The following is a 20,000-nucleotide window of genomic DNA, read 5'->3' as shown; positions in this document are numbered from 1 at the left end:
AAAGTATGCATTTAGATATACAATATTATATTTTATGCTCGTACACAACAGGTTAGTCTGATTTGGCTAAACCTCCTCACTGCGGTTTCTGAATTCAGTCGGTTCTACATTACAGTTCTCACTACTTGTTCAATGATTGGTCCTGTTACATTCACACCGTTTGGCTGTGTTAACACAGGCAGCCCAATTCTGATATTTTGCCAATAATTTGTATTTTTGGCTAAAGATCGGAATTCGGGCTGCCTGTGTAAATGGAGCTTTTGTTACTCAACAACAGACATGGAAACTATACTTGAAGTGTATAACCCATATGAATGTACTGATATGAAGTGTGTTCTGCAGCGGACTATAATACACTCTGCCCAGGAGGAGAGGGTTTCAGGCCCAACCCAGTCACCATCATACTAGAAGGTAACCATCCGCCTACTAAAATAGATCTCTGGTAAACTACTTTAACTATTCCTTGCATACTGTACTGCATAGGTGCAGAAAAACAATTCATAATGCATGCTCTCTTTTCATTCGTATTGGTATTTGGTATTTTATCAGGATCCCCATTAGCTGATGCAATAGCGGCACCTACTCTTCCTGGGTTCCACACAAAACATGAAACATAATACAGAATGACATTATACAGACCATCAATAGACAAGAACAGCTCAAGGACAGAACTACATACGTTTTTAAAAAGGCACACGTAGCCTACATACCAATGTATGTATACACACAAACTATCTAGGTTACATGGGGGAGAGGTGTTGCTTTATCTGTTTTTTCAAACCAAGTTCGCTGTTTATTTGAGCAATATGAGATGGAAGGAAGTTCCATTCTATAATGTCTCTATATAATATTGTACTCTTCCTTGAATGTGTTCTGGATTTGGGGACTGTGAAAAGACCCCTGGTGGCATGTCTGGTGGGATAAGTGTGTGTGTCAGAGCTGTGTGTAAGTTGACTATGAAAACAATTAGGAATTTAACACATTAATGTTTCTTATAAAAATAAGTGATGCTGTCAGTCTCTCCTCAACTCCCAGCGAAGAGAGACTGAAATGCATAGTATTTATATCAGCCCTCTGATTACAATGAAGAGCAAAACGTGGCTCCCTGTTCTGGACCGGCTGCAGCTTAACTAGGTCTTTCCTTGCAGCACTGGACCACATGACTGGACAATAATCAAGATCAGATGTAACTAGAGCAGGACTCACTGGACCACATGACTGGACAATAATCAAGATCAGATGTAACTAGAGCAGGACTCGCTTTTTGGAGTGTGGTGTCAAAAAGCAGAGCATCTCTTTATTATGGACAGACTTCTCCCCATCTCTTTATTACGGACAGACTTCTCCCCATCTCTTTATTACGGACAGACTTCTCCCCATCTCTTTATTACGGACAGACTTCTCCCCATCTCTTTATTACGGACAGACTTCTCCCCATCTCTTTATTACGGACAGACTTCTCCCAATCTCTTTATTACGGACAGACTTCTCCCCATCTCTTTATTACGGACAGACTTCTCCCCATCTCTTTATTACGGACAGACTTCTCCCCATCTCTTTATTACGGACAGACTTCTCCCCATCTCTTTATTACGGACAGACTTCTCCCCATCTCTTTATTACGGACAGACTTCTCCCCATCTCTTTATTATTCTCCCCATCTCTTTATTACGGACAGACTTCTCCCCATCTCTTTCCCCATCTCTTTATTACGGACAGACTTCTCCCCATCTCTTTATTACGGACAGACTTCTCCCCATCTCTTTATTACGGACAGACTTCTCCCCATCTCTTTATTACGGACAGACTTCTCCCCATCTCTTTATGACAGACAGACTTCTCCCCATCTCTTTATTACGGACAGACTTCTCCCCATCTCTTTATTACGGACAGACTTCTCCCCATCTCTTTATTACGGACAGACTTCTCCCCATCTCTTTATTACGGACAGACTTCTCCCCATCTCTTTATTACGGACAGACTTCTCCCCATCTCTTTATTACAGACAGACTTCTCCCCATCTTTACAACCATTGAATCTATATGTTTTGACCATGATAGTTTACAATCTAAGGCAACACCAAGTAATTTAGTCTCTTCAACTTGTTCCACAGCCACACCATTCATTACCAGATTCAGCTGAGGTCTAGAACTTAAGGAATGATTTGTACCAAATACAATGCTCTTAGTTTTAGAGATGTTTAGGACCAGTTTATTACTGGCCACCCATTCCAAAACAGACTGCAACTCTTTGTTAAGGATTTCAGTGACTTCCTTAGCTGTGGTTGCTGATGCGTATTGTCCTGACCTTGGAGATCCTTATTCTTCTCCATGTTTGGCTAGGTCAGGGTGTGACTCTGGTGGGAAATTCTGTTTTCTATTTCTTTGTTTTTGGCCGGGTATGGTTCCCAATCAGAGGCAACTGTCTATCGTTGTCTCTGATTGGGAATAATTTCTTAGGCAGCCTTTTTTCCACCTGAGTTTGTGGGATCTTGTTTTCTGTTTAGTGTCTGTGCCTGACAGAACTGTGCGCTTTCGTTTTCACGTTTGTTATTTTGTTTGAGTGTTTTTGAATATTAAAATCATGAACACTTTCCACGCTACGCCTTGGTCCACTCTTCATTCTACAAACGAGAGCCGTTACATGTATATGGTTGAATCATCAGCATACATGGACACACACGCTTTGTTTAATGTCAGCGGCAGGTCATTGGTAAAAATAGAAAAGAGGGCCTAGAGAGCTGCACTGCGGTACACCACACTTTACATGTTTGACCTTAGAGAAGCTTCTATTAAATAAAACCCTCTGAGTTCTGTTAGATAGATAGCTCCGAATCCACGATATGGCAGAGGTTGAAAAGCCATAGAACTTAAGTTTTCTCAACAACAGCTTATGGTCAGTAATATCAAAGGCTGCACTGAAATCTCCCAGTACAGCTCCCACATTCTTCTTGTTATCCATTTCTTTCAACCAATCATCAGTCATTTGTGTCAGTTCAGTACATGTTGAGTGCCCTTCTCTATAAGCATGCAGACAGTCTGTTGTTAATTTGTTTACAGAGAAATAGCATTGTATTTGGTCAAACACAGTCCTTTCCAACAGTTTTCTAGGAGCTGGCAGCAAGTGTATACAGTTGAAGTTTGAAGTTTACATACACTTAGGCTGGAGTCATTAAAACTCGTTTTTCAACCACTCCACAAATTTCTTGTTAACAAACTATAGTTTTGGCAAGTCGGTTAGGACATCTACTTTGTGCATGACACAACAAATTTTTCCCACAATTGTTTACAGACAGTTTTTCACTTATAATTCATTGTATCACAATTCCAGTGGGTCAGAAGTTTACATACACTAAGTTGACTGTGCCTTCAAACAGCTTGATGATGTCATGGCTTGAGAAGCTTCTGATAGGCTAATTGACACCATTTGAGTCAATTGGAGGTGTACCTGTGGATGTATTTAAAGGCCTACCTTCAACTCAGTGCCTCTTTGCTTGACATCATGAGAAAATTAAAAGAAATCAGCCAAGATCTAAAAAGAAAATTGGAGACCTCCGCAAGTCTGGTTCATCCTTGGGAGCAATTTCCAAACGCCTGAAGGTACCACATTCATCTGTACAAACACAATAGTACGCAAGTATAAACACCATGGGACCACGCAGCCGTCATACCGCTCATGAAGGAGATGTGTTCTGTCTCCTAGAGATGAACGTACTTGGGTGCGAGAAGTGCAAGTCAATCCCAAAACAACAGCAAAGGACCTTGTGAAGATGCTGAAGGAAACAGGTACAAAAGTATCTATATCCACAGTAAAAACATAACCTGAAAGGCCGCTCAGCAAGGAAGAAGCCACTGCTTCAAAACCACCGTAAAAAAGCCAGACTATGGTTTGCAACTGCACGTGGGGACAAAGATCATACTTTTTCGAGAAATGTCATCTGATCTGATGAAACAGAAATAGAACTGTTTGGCCACAATGACCATCGTTATGTTTAGAGGAAAAAGGGGAGAATTGCAAGCCGAAGAACACCATCCCAACCGTGAAGCATGGGGGTGGCAGCATCATGTTGTGGGGGTGCTTTGCTGCAGGAGGGACTGGTGCACTTCACAAATAGATGGCACCATGAGGGAGGAAAATTATGTGGATATATTGAAGCAACATCTCAAGACATCAGTCAGGAAGTTAAAGCTTGGTTGCAAATGGGTCTTCCAAATGGACAATGACCCTAAGCATACTTCCAAAGTTGTGGCAAAATGGCTTAAGGGCCAACAAAGTCAAGGTATTGGAGTGGCCATCACAAAGCCCTGACCTCAACCCTATAGAAAATGTGTTGGCAGAACTGAAAAAGTGTGTGCAAGCAAGGAGGCCTACAAAACTGACTCAGTTACACCAGCTCTGTCAGGAGGAATGGGCCAAAATTCACCCAACTTATTGTGGGAAGCTTGTGGAAGGCAAACCGAAAAGTTTGACCCAAGTTAAACCATTTAAAGGCAATGCTACAAAACCGTAATTGAGTGTATGTAAACTTCTGACCCACTGGGAATGTGATGAAAGAAATAAAAGCTGAAATAAATCAGTCTCTCTACTATTATTCTGACATTTCACATTCTTAAAATAAAGTGGGGATCCTAACTGACCTAAGAAAGGGAATTTTTACAAGTATTAAATGTCAGGAATTGTGTAAAACTGAGTTTAATGTATTTGGCTAAGGTGTATGTATACACTTCTGACTTCAACTGTCGGTCTGCTGTTAGAACCAGTAAAGGCCACTTTACCACTCTTGGGTAGCGGAATGACTTCTTTGGCTCCAGGCCTGAAGACAAAAAAATATGACTGACAGGAGTGGCTATAGAGTCAGCCACCATCCTCAGTAGCTTTCCATCTAAGTTGTCAATGTCAGGAGGTTTGTCATTATTGATCATTAACAATAATTTGTCCACCTCTCCCACACTAACTAACTAACCATCTGATTCGATGAAAGAGGGAGTTGAATTAGTCTTTCTGCCCATAATTTTATTTAAAATACTCCAAAGTTTTTTTCCCTCATTCTTTATATCGTTGATCTTGGCTTCATAATGAAGTTTCTTCTTCTTTTTGTTGAGTTTAGCCACATAATTTCTCAGTTTGCAGTAAGTCAGCCAGTCAGATGTTCAGCCAGACTTATTAGCCACTTCCTGTTGCCTCATCTCTTTCAACCAATACAGTTTTTCAATTCCTCATCAATCCATGGAGCCTTAACAGTTCTAACAGTCAGTTTCTTAACAGGTTCATGTTTATCAATAATTGGAAGAAGCGATTTCATAAATTCATGAAGTGCAGCGTCTGGATGCTCCTCATTTATCACATCAGACCAGCGTCTGGATGCTCCTCATTAATCACATCAGATCAGACCAGCGTCTGGATGCTCCTCATTAATCACAGCAGACCAGCGTCTGGATGCTCCTCATTAATCACATCAGACCAGCGTCTGGATGCTCCTCATTTATCACATCAGACCAGCGTCTGGATGCTCCTCATTAATCACATCAGATCAGACCAGCGTCTGGATGCTCCTCATTAATCACATCAGACCAGCGTCTGGATGCTCCTCATTAATCACATCAGATCAGACCAGCGTCTGGATGCTCCTCATTAATCACATCAGACCAGCGTCTGGATGCTCCTCATTAATCACATCACATCAGACCAGCGTCTGGATGCTCCTCATTTATCACATCAGACCAGCGTCTGGATGCTCCTCATTAATCACATCAGATCAGACCAGCGTCTGGATGCTCCTCATTTATCACATCAGACCAGCGTCTGGATGCTCCTCATTAATCACAGCAGACCAGCGTCTGGATGCTCCTCATTTATCACATCAGACCAGCGTCTGGATGCTCCTCATTTATCACATCAGACCAACACACCTGCATTGCTTGCTGTTTGGGGTTTTAGGCTGGGTTTCTGTACAGCACTTTGAGATATCAGCTGATGTACGAAGGGCTATATAAATAAATTTGATTTGATGATTTGATTTGATATCTTTAACATCATTGTAACGGCGTTCTTCGTTTGTAGAAAGAGAGTCGGACCGAAATGCAGCGTGTTTGTTACTCATGATCTTTAATGAAGAAAACGAATGATACATGAAATAACTGTGTACTATGAAAACAACAAACGGAACGTGAAACTTATTACAGCCTATCTGGTGAATACACAAAGACAGGAACAATCACCCATGAAATACAACGTGAACACAGGCTACCTAAATACGGTTCCCAATCCGAGACAACGAGAAGCACCTGACTCTAATTGAGAACCGCCTCAGGCAGCCAAGCCTAACTAGACACACCCATACACAATCCCAATGCTAATAAAACCCCAATACGAACCCAACACAATATAAACCCATGCCATACCCTGGCCTACCCAAACATATAACAAAAACACAAAATACAATGACCAAGGCGTGACAGAACCCCCCCCCCCCTAAGGTGCGGACTCCCGGACGCACCTCAAAAGCATAGGGAGGGTCCGGGTGGGCGTCTGTCCATGGTGGCGGCTCCGGCTCGGGACGTGGACCCCACTCCATTAATGTCCTTGTTCCTCCCCTTCGCGTCCTAGGATAATCCACCTTCTCCGCCGACCATGGCCTAATAGTCCTCACCCAGATCCCCACATAACTGAGGAGCATCTCGGGACAGAGGGGCCGCTCGGGACAGAGGGGCAGCTCGGGACAGAGGGGCAGCTCGGGACAGAGGGGCAGCTCGGGACAGATCTGGAAGATACGGGTTGTCTGGCAGATCTGGAAGAGACTGGTTGTCTGGCAGATCTGGAAGAGACGGGTTGTCTGGCAGATCTGGAAGAGACTGGTTGTCTGGCAGATCTGGAAGAGACTGGTTGTCTGGCAGATCTGGAAGAGACTGGTTGTCTGGCAGATCTGGAAGAGACTGGTTGTCTGGCAGATCTGGAAGAGACTGGTTGTCTGGCCGATCTAGAAGATCATGGCTGACTGGCGGATCTAGCTGCTCTATGCAGACTGACAGCTCTGGCTGCTTCTTACAGACTGACAGCTCTGACTGCTTCATGCAGGCTGACAGCTCTCTGCAGACTGGCAGATCCTGGCTGACTGGCACTTCTGGCGGATCCTGGCAGACTGGCGGCGCTGGGCAGACTGGCGACGCTGGGCAGACTGGCGACGCTGGGCAGACTGGCGACGCTGGGCAGACTGGGAGCACTGGCGGCGCTGGGCAGACTGGGAGCGCTGGGCAGACTGGCGGCGCTGGGCAGACTGGAAGCACTGGCGGCGCTGGGCAGACTGGCGACGCTGGGCAGACTGGCGACGCTGGGCAGACTGGAGGCGCTGGGCAGACTGGGAGCACTGGCGGCGCTGGGCAGACTGGCGACGCTGGGCAGACTGACAGCTCTGGCTGCTTCATGCAGACTGACAGCACTTGGCAGACTGACAGATCTCTGCAGACTGGCAGCTCAGGCTGCTCCGAACAGGCAGGAGGCTCCGGCAGCGCAGGAGAGGATACAGGCTCTGGCTGCGCTGAACAGGCGGGAGACTCCAACAGCGTAGGAGGGAAGGAAGGCTCTGGCTGTGTTGAACAGGCGGGAGACTCTGACAGCGTAGAAGGGAAGGAAGGCTCTGGCTGTGCTGAACAGGCGGGAGACTCCGACAGCGTAGGAGGGAAGGAAGGCTCTGGCTGTGTTGAACAGGCGAGGCGCACTGAAGGCCTGGTGCGTGGTGCTGGAACTGGTGGTATTGGATCAAAATCAAATCAAATCAAATTTATTTATATAGCCCTTCGTACATCAGCTGATATCTCAAAGTGCTGTACAGAAACCCAGCCTAAAACCCCAAACAGCAAACAATGCAGGTGTAAAAGCACGGTGGCTAGGAAAAACTCCCTAGAAAGGCCAAAACCTAGGAAGAAACCTAGAGAGGAACCAGGCTATGTGGGGTGGCCAGTCCTCTTCTGGCTGTGCCGGGTAGAGATTATAACAGAACATGACCAAGATGTTCAAATGTTCATAAATGACCAGCATGGTCGAATAATAATAAGGCAGAACAGTTGAAACTGGAGCAGCAGCACAGTCAGGTGGACTGGGGACAGCAAGGAGTCATCATGTCAGGTAGTCCTGGGGCACGGTCCTAGGGCTCAGGTCCTCAGAGAGAGAGAAAGAAAGAGAGAATTAGAGAGAGCATATGTGGGGTGGCCAGTCCTCTTCTGGCTGTGCCGGGTGGAGATAATAACAGAACGTGGCCAAGACGTTCAAATGTTCATAAATGACCAGCATGGTTGAATAATAGTAAGGCAGAACAGTTGAAACTGGAGCAGGACACGCACAGGAAGCCTGGTGCGGGGAGCTGCTACCGGAGGACTGGTGTGTGAAGGTGGCTCTGGATAGACCGGACCGTGCAGGCGCACTGGAGCTCTTGAGCACCGAGCCTGCCCAAGCTTACCTGGCTCGATGCCCACTCTAGCCCGGCCAATAGGAAGGGCTGGTATGTGCCGCACCGGGCTATGTTCCCGCACTGGAAACACCGTGCGCTCCATAGCATAACACGATGCCTGCCCGGTCTCTCTAGCCCAACGGTGAGCACAGGGAGTTTGTGCAGGTCTCCTACCTGGCATAGCTATACCCCCCTTCTAGCCCCCCCAATAATTTTTTGGGGCTGCTTTACGGGCTTCCTTGCCAACCGTGTTCCCTCGTATCGTCGGCTCCTATCTCCGGCTGCCTCTGCTCTCCTTAGTGCCTCCACCTGTTCCCATGGGAGGCGATCTCTTCCGGCCAATATCTCCTCCCAAGTGTAACAACCTTTACCATCCAACACGTCTTCCCATGTCCATTTTCCGAATAATTCATCCTCCTTTTGCTGCTCCAGCTGTCGCTGCCTGTTTATACCAGCGCCTCTCCGTTTTAGCCGGCGTGTCTTCCTTTTTGACTCCATTCGTCTATAGCCCTCTTCGCATTGCTGCAGGGAATCCCAGGCGGGCTCCTGCACTCTCTCTGGGTCGGCCGCCCACCTGTCGATTTCTTCCCACGTCGTATACTCCATGCCTCTGATATCCATAACGTCCTCCCTTCGCTGCTCCTGCTGCCTGTTACCACGCCACTCGGTCCGTTTGTGGTGGGTGATTCTGTAACGGCGTTCTTCATTTGTAGAAAGAGAGTCGGACCGAAATGCAGCGTGTTTGTTACTCATGATCTTTAATGAAGAAAACGAATGATACATGAAATAACTGTGTACTATGAAAACAACAAACGGAACGTGAAACTTATTACAGCCTATCTGGTGAATACACAAAGACAGGAATAATCACCCACGAAATACAACGTGAACACAGGCTACCTAAATACGGTTCCCAATCCGAGACAACGAGAAGCACCTGACTCTAATTGAGAACCGCCTCAGCCAGCCAAGCCTAACTAGACACACCCATACACAATCCCAATGCTAATAACACCCCAATACGAACCCAACACAATATAAACCCATGTCACACCCTGGCCTACCCAAACATATAACAAAAACACAAAATACAATGACCAAGGCGTGACAATCATCCACATAAGAGTCACAGCAAAATCTTTTGTATGATCTCTTATATACTATTTTAGGCCCAGCTTTTGGAACTTTAGCTTTACTGGATATAGTCAGGATATAGCCACTATATAGTCAGGATATAGCCACTATATAGTCAGGATATAGCCACTATATAGTCAGGATATAGCCACTATATAGTCAGGATATAGTCACTATATAGTCAGGATATAGCCACTATATAGTCAGGATATAGCCACTATATAGTCAGGATATAGCCACTATATATTCAGGATATAGCCACTATATAGTCAGGATATAGCCACTATATAGTCAGGATATAGTCACTATATAGTCAGGATATAGCCACTATATAGTCAGGATATAGCCACTATATAGTCAGGATATAGTCACTATATAGTCAGGATATAGCCACTATATAGTCAGGATATAGCCACTATATAGTCAGGATATAGCCACTATATAGTCAGGATATAGTCACTATATAGTCAGGATATTGTGATCACTGCATCCAATGGGTACGGATACAGCTTTAGAACAAAGTTATACAGTATTAGTACAAATGTGATTGATACATGTGGATGATATTGTTCCTGTAGTGTTTGTAAACACCCTGGTAGGTTGATTAATAACCTGAACCAGATTACAGGCACTGGTTACAGTGAGAAGCTTCCTGTTGAGTGGGTTGATTAATAACCTGAACCAGATTACAGACACTGGTTACAGTGAGAAGCTTCCTCTTGAGCGGACAGCTTGATGAAAACCAGTGAATACTCAGGTTCCAAGAAAGTAGACCTCTCTGTTTACATCACGTACACTATCAAGCATTTCACACATATTATTTAGATACTGACTGTTAGCACTTGGTAGCCTATAGCAACACCACACTTGGTAGCCTATAGCAACACCCCAAAAGGAAAGGCTTTAGATGTGCCAAGTGAACCTGCAACCACAACACTTCAATAACACTTGACATAAGATGTTCTCTAAGCATTACAGGGATATGGCTCTGAATATATACAGTAACACCTCCCCTATAAGCATTACAGGGATATGGCTCTGAATATATACAGCAACACCTCCCCTATAAACATTACAGGGAAATGGCTCTGATTATATACAGTAAACACCTCCCACCTATAAACATTACAGGGATATGGCTCTGAATATATACAGCAACACCTCCCCTATAAACATTACAGGGATATGGCTCTGAATATATACAGCAACACCTCCCCTATAAACATTACAGGGATATGGCTCTGAATATATACAGCAACACCTCCCCTATAAACATTACAGGGATATGGCTCTGAATATATACAGCAACACCTCCCCTATAAACATTACAGGGATATGGCTCTGAGTATATACAGGAACACCTCCCCCATAAGATCTTCTCTAGGCATTACAGGGACATGGCTCTGAATATATACAGGAACACCTCCCCCATAAGCATTACAGGGATATGGCTCTGAATATATACAGGAACACCTCCCCCATAATATCTTCTCTAGGCATTACAGGGATATGGCTCTGAATATATACAGGAACACCTCCCCCATAAGATCTTCTCTAGGCATTACAGGGATATGGCTCTGAATATATACAGGAACACCCTCCCCTCCCCCATAAGCATTACAGGGATATGGCTCTGAATATATACAGGAACACCTCCCCTATAAACATTACAGGGATATGGCTCTGAATATATACAGGAACACCTCCCCTATAAACATTACAGGGATATGGCTCTGAATATATACAGGAACACCTCCCCTATAAACATTACAGGGATATGGCTCTGAATATATACAGGAACACATAAGATCTTCTCCCCATAAGATCTTCTTCTCTAGGCATTACAGGGATATGGCTCTGAATATATACAGGAACACCTCCCCCATAAGCATTACAGGGATATGGCTCTGAATATATACAGGAACACCTCCCCATTACAGGGATATGGCTCTGAATATATATCTTCATTACTATGGCTCTGAATATATACAGGAACACCTCCCCTATAAACATTACAGGGATATGGCTCTGAATATATACAGGAACACCTCCCCCATAAGCATTCCTGTCTCTTCTATAGATTTTATATCCTTGTATTGGTACTGATGTATTATCAAATGAATAATCTAAGTGAGTCTCAGAAATGGCTAGTATATGAATGTTATCTGATGTTAGCAAGTTGTTGATTTCATGAACCTTATTTCTAAGGCTACATATATTCATATGGGCTATTTTCAGCCCTTTCCTGGGTAGTTTATCAGAGAAAAACAAAATATTGAAAAGAAATGACAAAGCAAGAGAAAAAAAAAATATTCAGCAGTCCATTAATCAATTGGTGTGTGTGTGTGTGTGTGTGTGCTGCAGGGTTGAGGCTATGAACCCATAGGCTTAGCTCTCTCATCCCTTCCAGACTTCTGGGAGGGAGGGTGGACAATGAGTCTGTCGTAGCGGATGTACGCAATGTCCCCACACGCTCTGGCAGCTTTCATGGCTGGGATCAGTTCTTTCCTCTTCTGGCGCACAGCTTCAGGATAGTCCTCGTTGAGGAAGATATATGTTCCTCTCAAGTTCTTGGCTCTTTCCAGAACAGCTACATTGTCTTTGAACCTCAGGAACTTGACCACTATCGGCCTGGGCCTGTCACCTGGACCGGTGGTTGGTTTTCGAATCCTGTGGGCGCGCTCCACCTCAATCTTCCTGTGGTCCATCTTCAATTTCTCAGAGATCATTTCCCTCACTTTGTCCTCCATCCAGGTCTCATGTGGAGATTCTGCAATTTCTGTCCACAACCATGTTGTTTTGCCTTGATTGTCCCTCCAGATAGTCTGATTTATCTGTCATTGTTATCATAGATTCACACACAGAACTGATGTCCTCTCTCAATGACTTCCAGATTGCTGTCATCTTGCCGTTCTCCTGTTTCAACCTGTCAAGCTGACCCTGGGAGAACTGCAAACTATTCTTCAGGTCCTGGACCTCTCTGGTCAGGTCGTCCCATTCTTTTATTAGTAGAATCCACAATCCATTTTCTTGTTGTTGTAACAACTGCTTATAGGTCTCTTTTTGTTCGTTAAAAAGATCCTTCACGTGTGATAGAGAGACACCACTGTCCTCAACGGTACTCCTGCCCGGCGCTTAGGTCGTTGTCATGGTAGCTAGCAACGTATGTTAGGCTGTTTTACTCCTGGCAGTTCCAGACAGGGCAGGTCACGGGGAAAATTGAAAACAACAAACCCGGGACAATCTGCGGTCCCAGCCACAATGGCTAACCGCGTGGCGGGCTGCGTTCAAGAACAAGCTCTTTTAATATAAATCTATATGATCAATCTTTTGCAAGGATTTGTAATGTAGAGAAAACAAAAACCTTTGATTCTGATTCCATTGATAAGAGTCTGGAACTTAACCTTTGATTCTGATTCCATTGATAAGAGTCTGGAACTTAACCTTTGATTCTGATTCCATTGGTAAGAGTCTGGAACTTAACCTTTGATTCTGATTCCATTGATAAGAGTCTGGAACTTAACCTTTGATTCTGATTCCATTGATACGAGTCTGGAACCTAACCTTTGATTCTGATTCCATTGATAAGAGTCTGGAACCTAACCTTTGATTCTGATTCCATTGATAAGAGTCTGGAACCTAAACCTTTGTTGAAACCATCTGTAAGGCTCAAATCCTATAACTGACTTTTTTTGCACAGATCTTCCATTGACATCGACATATGATTTGTGCAAATGTCAAACTAGGATTATTGGGATGTTTCTGGAATCTCAGGATGTTTGGGATCATTGGGATGTTTCTGGAATCTTGGGATGTTTGGGATCATTGGGATGTTTGAGATCATTGGGATGTTTGAGATCATTGGGATGTTTGGGATCACTGGGATGTTTGGGATCATTGGGCTCATTCGGATGTTTGGGATCATTGGGATGTTTGGGATCATTGGGCTCATTGGGATGTTTCTGGAATCTTGGGATGTTTGGGATCATTGGGATGTTTGAGATCATTGGGATGTTTGGGATCACTGGGATGTTTGGGATCATTGGGATGTTTGGGATCACTGGGATGTTTGGGATCATTGGGCTCATTGGGATGTTTCTGGAATCTTGGGATGTTTGGGATCACTGGGATGTTTGGGATCACTGGGATGTTTGGGATCATTGGGCTCATTCGGATGTTTGGGATCATTGGGATGTTTGGGATCATTGGGCTCATTGGGATGTTTCTGGAATCTTGGGATGTTTGGGATCATTGGAATGTTTGAGATCATTGGGATGTTTGGGATCATTGGGATGTTTGGGATCATTGGGATGTTTGGGATCATTGGGATGTTTGGAATCATTGGGATGTTTGGGATCATTGGGCTCATTGGGATGTTTCTGGAATCTTGGGATGTTTGGGATCATTGGGATGTTTGAGATCACTGGGATGTTTGGGATCATTGGGATGTTTGAGATCATTGGGATGTTTGAGATCATTGGGATCATTGGGATGTTTGGGATCATTCTGTAATCTTGTTTTGTCTTCTCCTCCAGACATAGATGAGTGTTTGGAGCTGCCAGGCCTGTGTCAGGGAGGAAACTGTGTCAACACGTTTGGCAGCTTCTCGTGTGACTGTCCTCCTGGCTACTACCTCAACATAGACAGTCGCATCTGTGAAGGTGAGACACCATGCCATTTAACATCCCATTCAATCATCTGTGAAGGTGAGACACCATGCCATTTAACATCCCATTCAATCATCTGTGAAGGTGAGACACCATGCCATTTAACATCCCATTCAATCATCTGTGAAGGTGAGACACCATGCCATTTAACATCCCATTCAATCATCTGTGAAGGTGAGACACCATGCCATTTAACATCCCATTCAATTATCTGTGAGGGAGGGACACCATGCCATTTAACATCCCATTCAATTATCTGTGAGGGTGAGACACCATGCCATAATAGTGATAATTCACCCTGACTGCTAATTTTTGTATAGCTTACATTATTTTATTAAAATGTTAAAGTGTTTAAAAAAAACTTAAATCACTAAACACAGCAGGCACTTATTAGACAGGCTTCTATTTGAACCTTGCTTCTGTATCGTTAATGCACACAGCTTTGCTAATTTGAATAGTTAATTGTTAAATTCCAGCATTCACTTCCTGCATTTTAATCCATTTCTTCATTTCCTGCACTGTGTTATCGTTTAAACTCTGTGTCACTTTTCTTTTGTCTTAAAAACTTTTACTTGACAGAGTAATTATTCTCCTCTTTGACTGTGGATTTTTTGGCAGTTCTTACTTTCGCCCCAATAGGGTGATCGGATGATTTTTAGGGTTCTGTTGACTGTTTTTGTGCTTGCCAGTTAACTAGCAGTTCTCAGCTGTTAGCAGCCAATGGCTAGCAGTTCTCAGCTGTTAGCAGCCAATGGCTAGCAGTTCTCAGCTGTTAACAGCCAATGGCTAGCAGTTTCTTACTAGCGATAAAAACGGATGATTGTCATAATTTTTAGAGTCATTATTGAATTATTTAATGTAACAGATCAAACATGAAACCTTTTTAACAATTCATGGTAATTCATGGTAATTCATGGTAATTCATGGTAATTCGTGGTAATTCATGGTAATTCATGGTAACCTCATAAACAATTAATTTAGACCCTGTGTTTATTTGAAACAGATATTTATTTTCTAAAATGTGTGCTATTAAAAGGGACAGGCGGCTATTTGAGTCTCAACGTTTAATTGAAGTTTTACGATATATAAAAAATAAAAAAAATTTTTTAATATAATTTACCGTAACTGTGTAAACGGATTTAAAAAAAAATCCACATACGTTCTAATAGTAGGCTCAAAATATAATGAAAACCAACTATGAGCAACATAACTAAAACACAACATTAGACACCAGGTTTTTTCATCAATACCATGAACTGATCACCTCTGTGGCCCTGCAGACATTGACGAGTGTGTGGTGAATCCTGTAATCTGCGGTCCTGGCAACTGCTACAACACACTGGGGAACTACACCTGTGTGTGTCCACAGGATTACATGCAGATCAACGGGGGAAACAACTGCATGGGTGAGTGCTTCATTACACAACGTATAAATAAGAATAATATAGTATTTCAATGAGAGGACACGTTTATCCAAAGTCACTCACAGTCATGTGTTCTGTACACTCCAGACCTGGGTTTAAATACTATTTGTTGGTCTTCTGTAGGCTCAGTTTGTAGGACATGGGGCTTGCAACACCCGGATAATGGGTTTGATTCTCAGGACCACCCATACGTAAAATGTATGCGGGTATGGATAAAAGCGTCTGCTAAATGGCGTATATTATTATATTATTTGAAATCATTTCAAACACTGTACCTGTGGTTGATTGAGCATCACTGGTATAGTCCCAAAAGGTCAAACCCCGCCCACCTGGCCCTCCAGTCAGGCTAGAGAAAACTATATATATAAAAGGCTAGATATATAAAAGAGAAAACACTCAAAGTATTACAAATATTTAAAAGAGTAGATAAAAAGGAGGAAAGAAGCGCTGCTAAGGTACACAACAGTAGATGTTGGTAGACAGAAGGTGCTAAGGTACACAACAGTAGATGTTGGTAGACAGAAGGTGCTAAGGCACACAACAGTAGATGTTGGTAGACAAGCTGCTAAGGTACACAACAGTAGATGTTGGTAGACAGAAGGTGCTAAGGTACACAACAGTAGATGTTGGTAGACAAGCTGCTAAGGTACACAACAGTAGATGTTGGTAGACAGAAGGTGCTAAGGTACACAACAGTAGATGTTGGTAGACAGAAGGTGCTAAGGCACACAACAGTAGATGTTGGTAGACAGAAGCTGCTAAGGTACACAACAGTAGATGTTGGTAGACAGAAGCTGCTAAGGTACACAACAGTAGATGTTGGTAGACAGAAGGTGCTAAGGTACACAACAGTAGATGTTGGTAGACAGAAGGTGCTAAGGTACCCAACAGTAGATGTTGGTAGACAGAAGCTGCTAAGGTACACAACAGTAGACGTTGGTAGACAGAAGCTGCTACGGTACACAACAGTAGATGTTGGTAGACAGAAGGTGCTAAGGTACACAACAGTAGATGTTGGTAGACAGAAGCTGCTAAGGTACACAACAGTAGATATTGGTAGACAAGCTGCTAAGGTACACAACAGTAGATGTTGGTAGACAGAAGCTGCTAAGGTACACAACAGTAGATGTTGGGAGACAGAAGGTGCTAAGGTACACAATAGTAGATGTTGGTAGACAAGCTGCTAAGGTACACAACAGTAGATGTTGGTAGACAAGCTGCTAAGGTACACAACAGTAGATGTTGGTAGACAGAAGCTGCTACGGTACACAACAGTAGATGTTGGTAGACAGAAGGTGCTAAGGTACACAACAGTAGATGTTGGTAGACAGAAGGGGCTCTTTGATAAAAGGGGTAAATTGGTCATCAAAAAGAAAGGAGAACCAAGGCACTCTACATATAATTAATTAAAATACCTTTATTTGTATGGCATGTTCAATGGAAACAAAAGTTTTAAAAACTCTTGACTCGTTTCGGCTGCATGGCCTTCGTCGGGGAGCACTTGAACTCAGGTCTGGAATATACCTCATCCTGATTCCTCATGCTGCAATAATATAAACTCATTCATTAATGTGACCTACTTTTTTAATTTGAATTATTACATGACGTTTCAGTCATTTAGCAGACGCTCTTATCCAGAGCGACTTTACAATCAGTGCATTCATATAAATAGATAGGTGAAACAACCACATATCACATATGGCACATCGTTACATTATTAAAACCATAATCATAATCAACCATAATCAAATCTATCTTAACCACGATCTTCTACTGCCACCGTGTTCCTTTAAAAAAAAAAAACAGACATGAGAAAGAGCCTGTGCTACAGGAACTTCAACGGCACAACGTGTGAGAACGAGCTGCCCTTCAACCTCACCCACAAGATCTGCTGCTGTGCCTATAACGTGGGCAAGGCCTGGAACAAGCCCTGCGAAGCCTGCCCAACCCCCGGGACTGGTCAGTAGCACACGCATGCACGTATACACACACACACACACACAGACACACACACACACACACACACACACAGACACACACACACAGACACACACACACACACAGACACACACACACACACACACACTCAGATACACACACACACAGACACACACACTCAGATACACACACACACACAGACACACACACTCAGATACACACACACTCAGATACACACACACAGACACACACACACACACACACACACACACACACAGACACACACACTCAGATACACACACACTCAGATACACACACACACACACACACACACACACACACACACACACACACACACACACACAGACACACACACTCAGATACACAGCATTATTCATGGTTTGAATGGCTTTGCTTTCCAGGTGACTATAAGACACTTTGTGGAAACATCATCCCTGGCTTCAAACTGGATATTGAAACTGGGAAAGCAGTGGGTGAGACATACTATTCTGCTCCTACTTAGTCAACTTGTATCCTTTTTTACATGAACCACATTCACTTCTGGTCCTAAAAAAAGACATGTGGGGTCTCCCGAGTGGCGCAGTGGTCTAAGGCACTGCATCACAGTGGGATCTCTGTGCCACTAGAGATTCTGGGTTTGAGTCCAGGCTCTGTCGTAGCCGGCCGCGACCATGAGACCCATGGGGCGGCGCACAATTGGCCCAGCGTCGTCCGGGTTAGGGGAGGGTTTGGCCGGCAGGGATGTCCTTGTCCCATTGTTCACTAGCGACTACTGTCGTGGGCCGGGCACAGTGCACACTAACACAGGCTCCAGGTGTACGGTGTTTCCTCCGACACATTGGTGCGGTTGGCTTATGGGTTAAGTGGGCATTGTGTCAAGAAGCAGTGCGGCTTGGTTGGGTTGGGTTGTGTTTCAGGGGACGCACGGCTCTCGACGTTCGTCTCTCTCTCTCTCGTCTGTACGGGAGTTGCAGCGATGAGACAAGACTAACTACCAATTGGATACCACGAAATTGGGGAGAAAAAAGTGCACTTTTTAAAATAAAAAAAAACAGTTATGTCACACAGTACATGCATCTGTCTCTTCAGGTACTTGTAAGTGTAAGAACCATCTACAGTGTGACTTAACTTTAAGTAAAGATATGACAGATGTTAAAATTCGGTTTGCTTCCTGTTTCAGATATTAATGAGTGCAGAGAAATTCCAGGTATCTGTGCTAGCGGGGTCTGTATCAACCAGATAGGGAGTTTCCGCTGCGAGTGTCCCACCGGCTTCAGCTACAACGACCTGCTGATCATCTGTGAAGGTAACGTTGAGGAAACATTCAGTCCCTACTTCTGATATTGATTGTAACGTTAAGGACATTTCAGTCGCTAAAGTTAGGTACTACTATAGCTGAAGAAACACCTGATGTAACGTCAGGTACGACTATAGAAACACCTGATGTAACGTCAGGTACGACTATAGAAACACCTGATGTAACGTCAGGTACGACTATAGAAACACCTGATGTAACGTCAGGTACGACTATAGAAACACCTGATGTAACGTCAGGTACGACTATAGAAACACCTGATGTAACGTCAGGTACGACTATAGAAACACCTGATGTAACGTCAGGTACGACTATAGAAACACCTGCTGTAACGTCAGGTACGACTATAGAAACACCTGATGTAACGTCAGGTACGACTATAGAAACACCTGATGTAACGTCAGGTACGACTATAGAAACACCTGATGTAACGTCAGGTGCGAACGTCATGTAACGTCACTATATAGAAACACCTGATGTAACGTCAGGTACGACTATAGAAACACCTGATGTAACGTCAGGTACGACTATAGAAACACCTGATGTAACGTCAGGTACGACTATAGAAACACCTGATGTAACGTCAGGTACGACTATAGAAACACCTGATGTAACGTCAGGTACGACTATAGAAACACCTGATGTAACGTCAGGTACGACTATAGAAACACCTGATGTAACGTCAGGTACGACTATAGAAACACCTGATGTAACGTCAGATACGACTATAGAAACACCTGATGTAACGTCAGGTACGACTATAGAAACACCTGATGTAACGTCAGGTACGACTATAGAAACACCTGATGTAACGTCAGGTACGACTATAGAAACACCTGATGTAACGTCAGGTACGACTATAGAAACACCTGATGTAACGTCAGGTACGACTATAGAAACACCTGTATCTAGATTTAACAGTAGAATGTCTCCAGCAGTGTTAATGATAGTGGAGGTTACTAGATTTAACAGTAGAATGTCTCCCAGCAGTGTGTATGATAGTGGAGGTTACTAGATTTAACAGTAGAATGTCTCCCCAGCAGTGTGTATGATAGTGG

At 43.8% G+C, this 20,000-nt stretch overlaps 1 protein-coding gene across 1 annotated transcript in view; it reads left to right on the top strand.

The window, feature by feature from the left end:
- Positions 1–20,000, top strand: part of LOC115117097 (fibrillin-2) — a 261,948-nt gene that overhangs the window by 189,562 nt on the left and 52,386 nt on the right. Inside the window, exons 38-43 of the mRNA XM_065017208.1 lie at positions 343–411; positions 14,113–14,238; positions 15,525–15,650; positions 17,475–17,627; positions 18,029–18,100; positions 18,808–18,933. Coding sequence (XP_064873280.1) covers positions 343–411; positions 14,113–14,238; positions 15,525–15,650; positions 17,475–17,627; positions 18,029–18,100; positions 18,808–18,933 — 672 coding nt within the window. The remainder of the gene's footprint in view (positions 1–342; positions 412–14,112; positions 14,239–15,524; positions 15,651–17,474; positions 17,628–18,028; positions 18,101–18,807; positions 18,934–20,000) is intronic.

Source organism: Oncorhynchus nerka, linkage group LG4, assembly GCF_034236695.1.
Source record: "Oncorhynchus nerka isolate Pitt River linkage group LG4, Oner_Uvic_2.0, whole genome shotgun sequence".
NCBI lineage: Eukaryota > Metazoa > Chordata > Actinopteri > Salmoniformes > Salmonidae > Oncorhynchus > Oncorhynchus nerka.
This window is presented reverse-complemented; position numbering and strand designations above follow the sequence as displayed.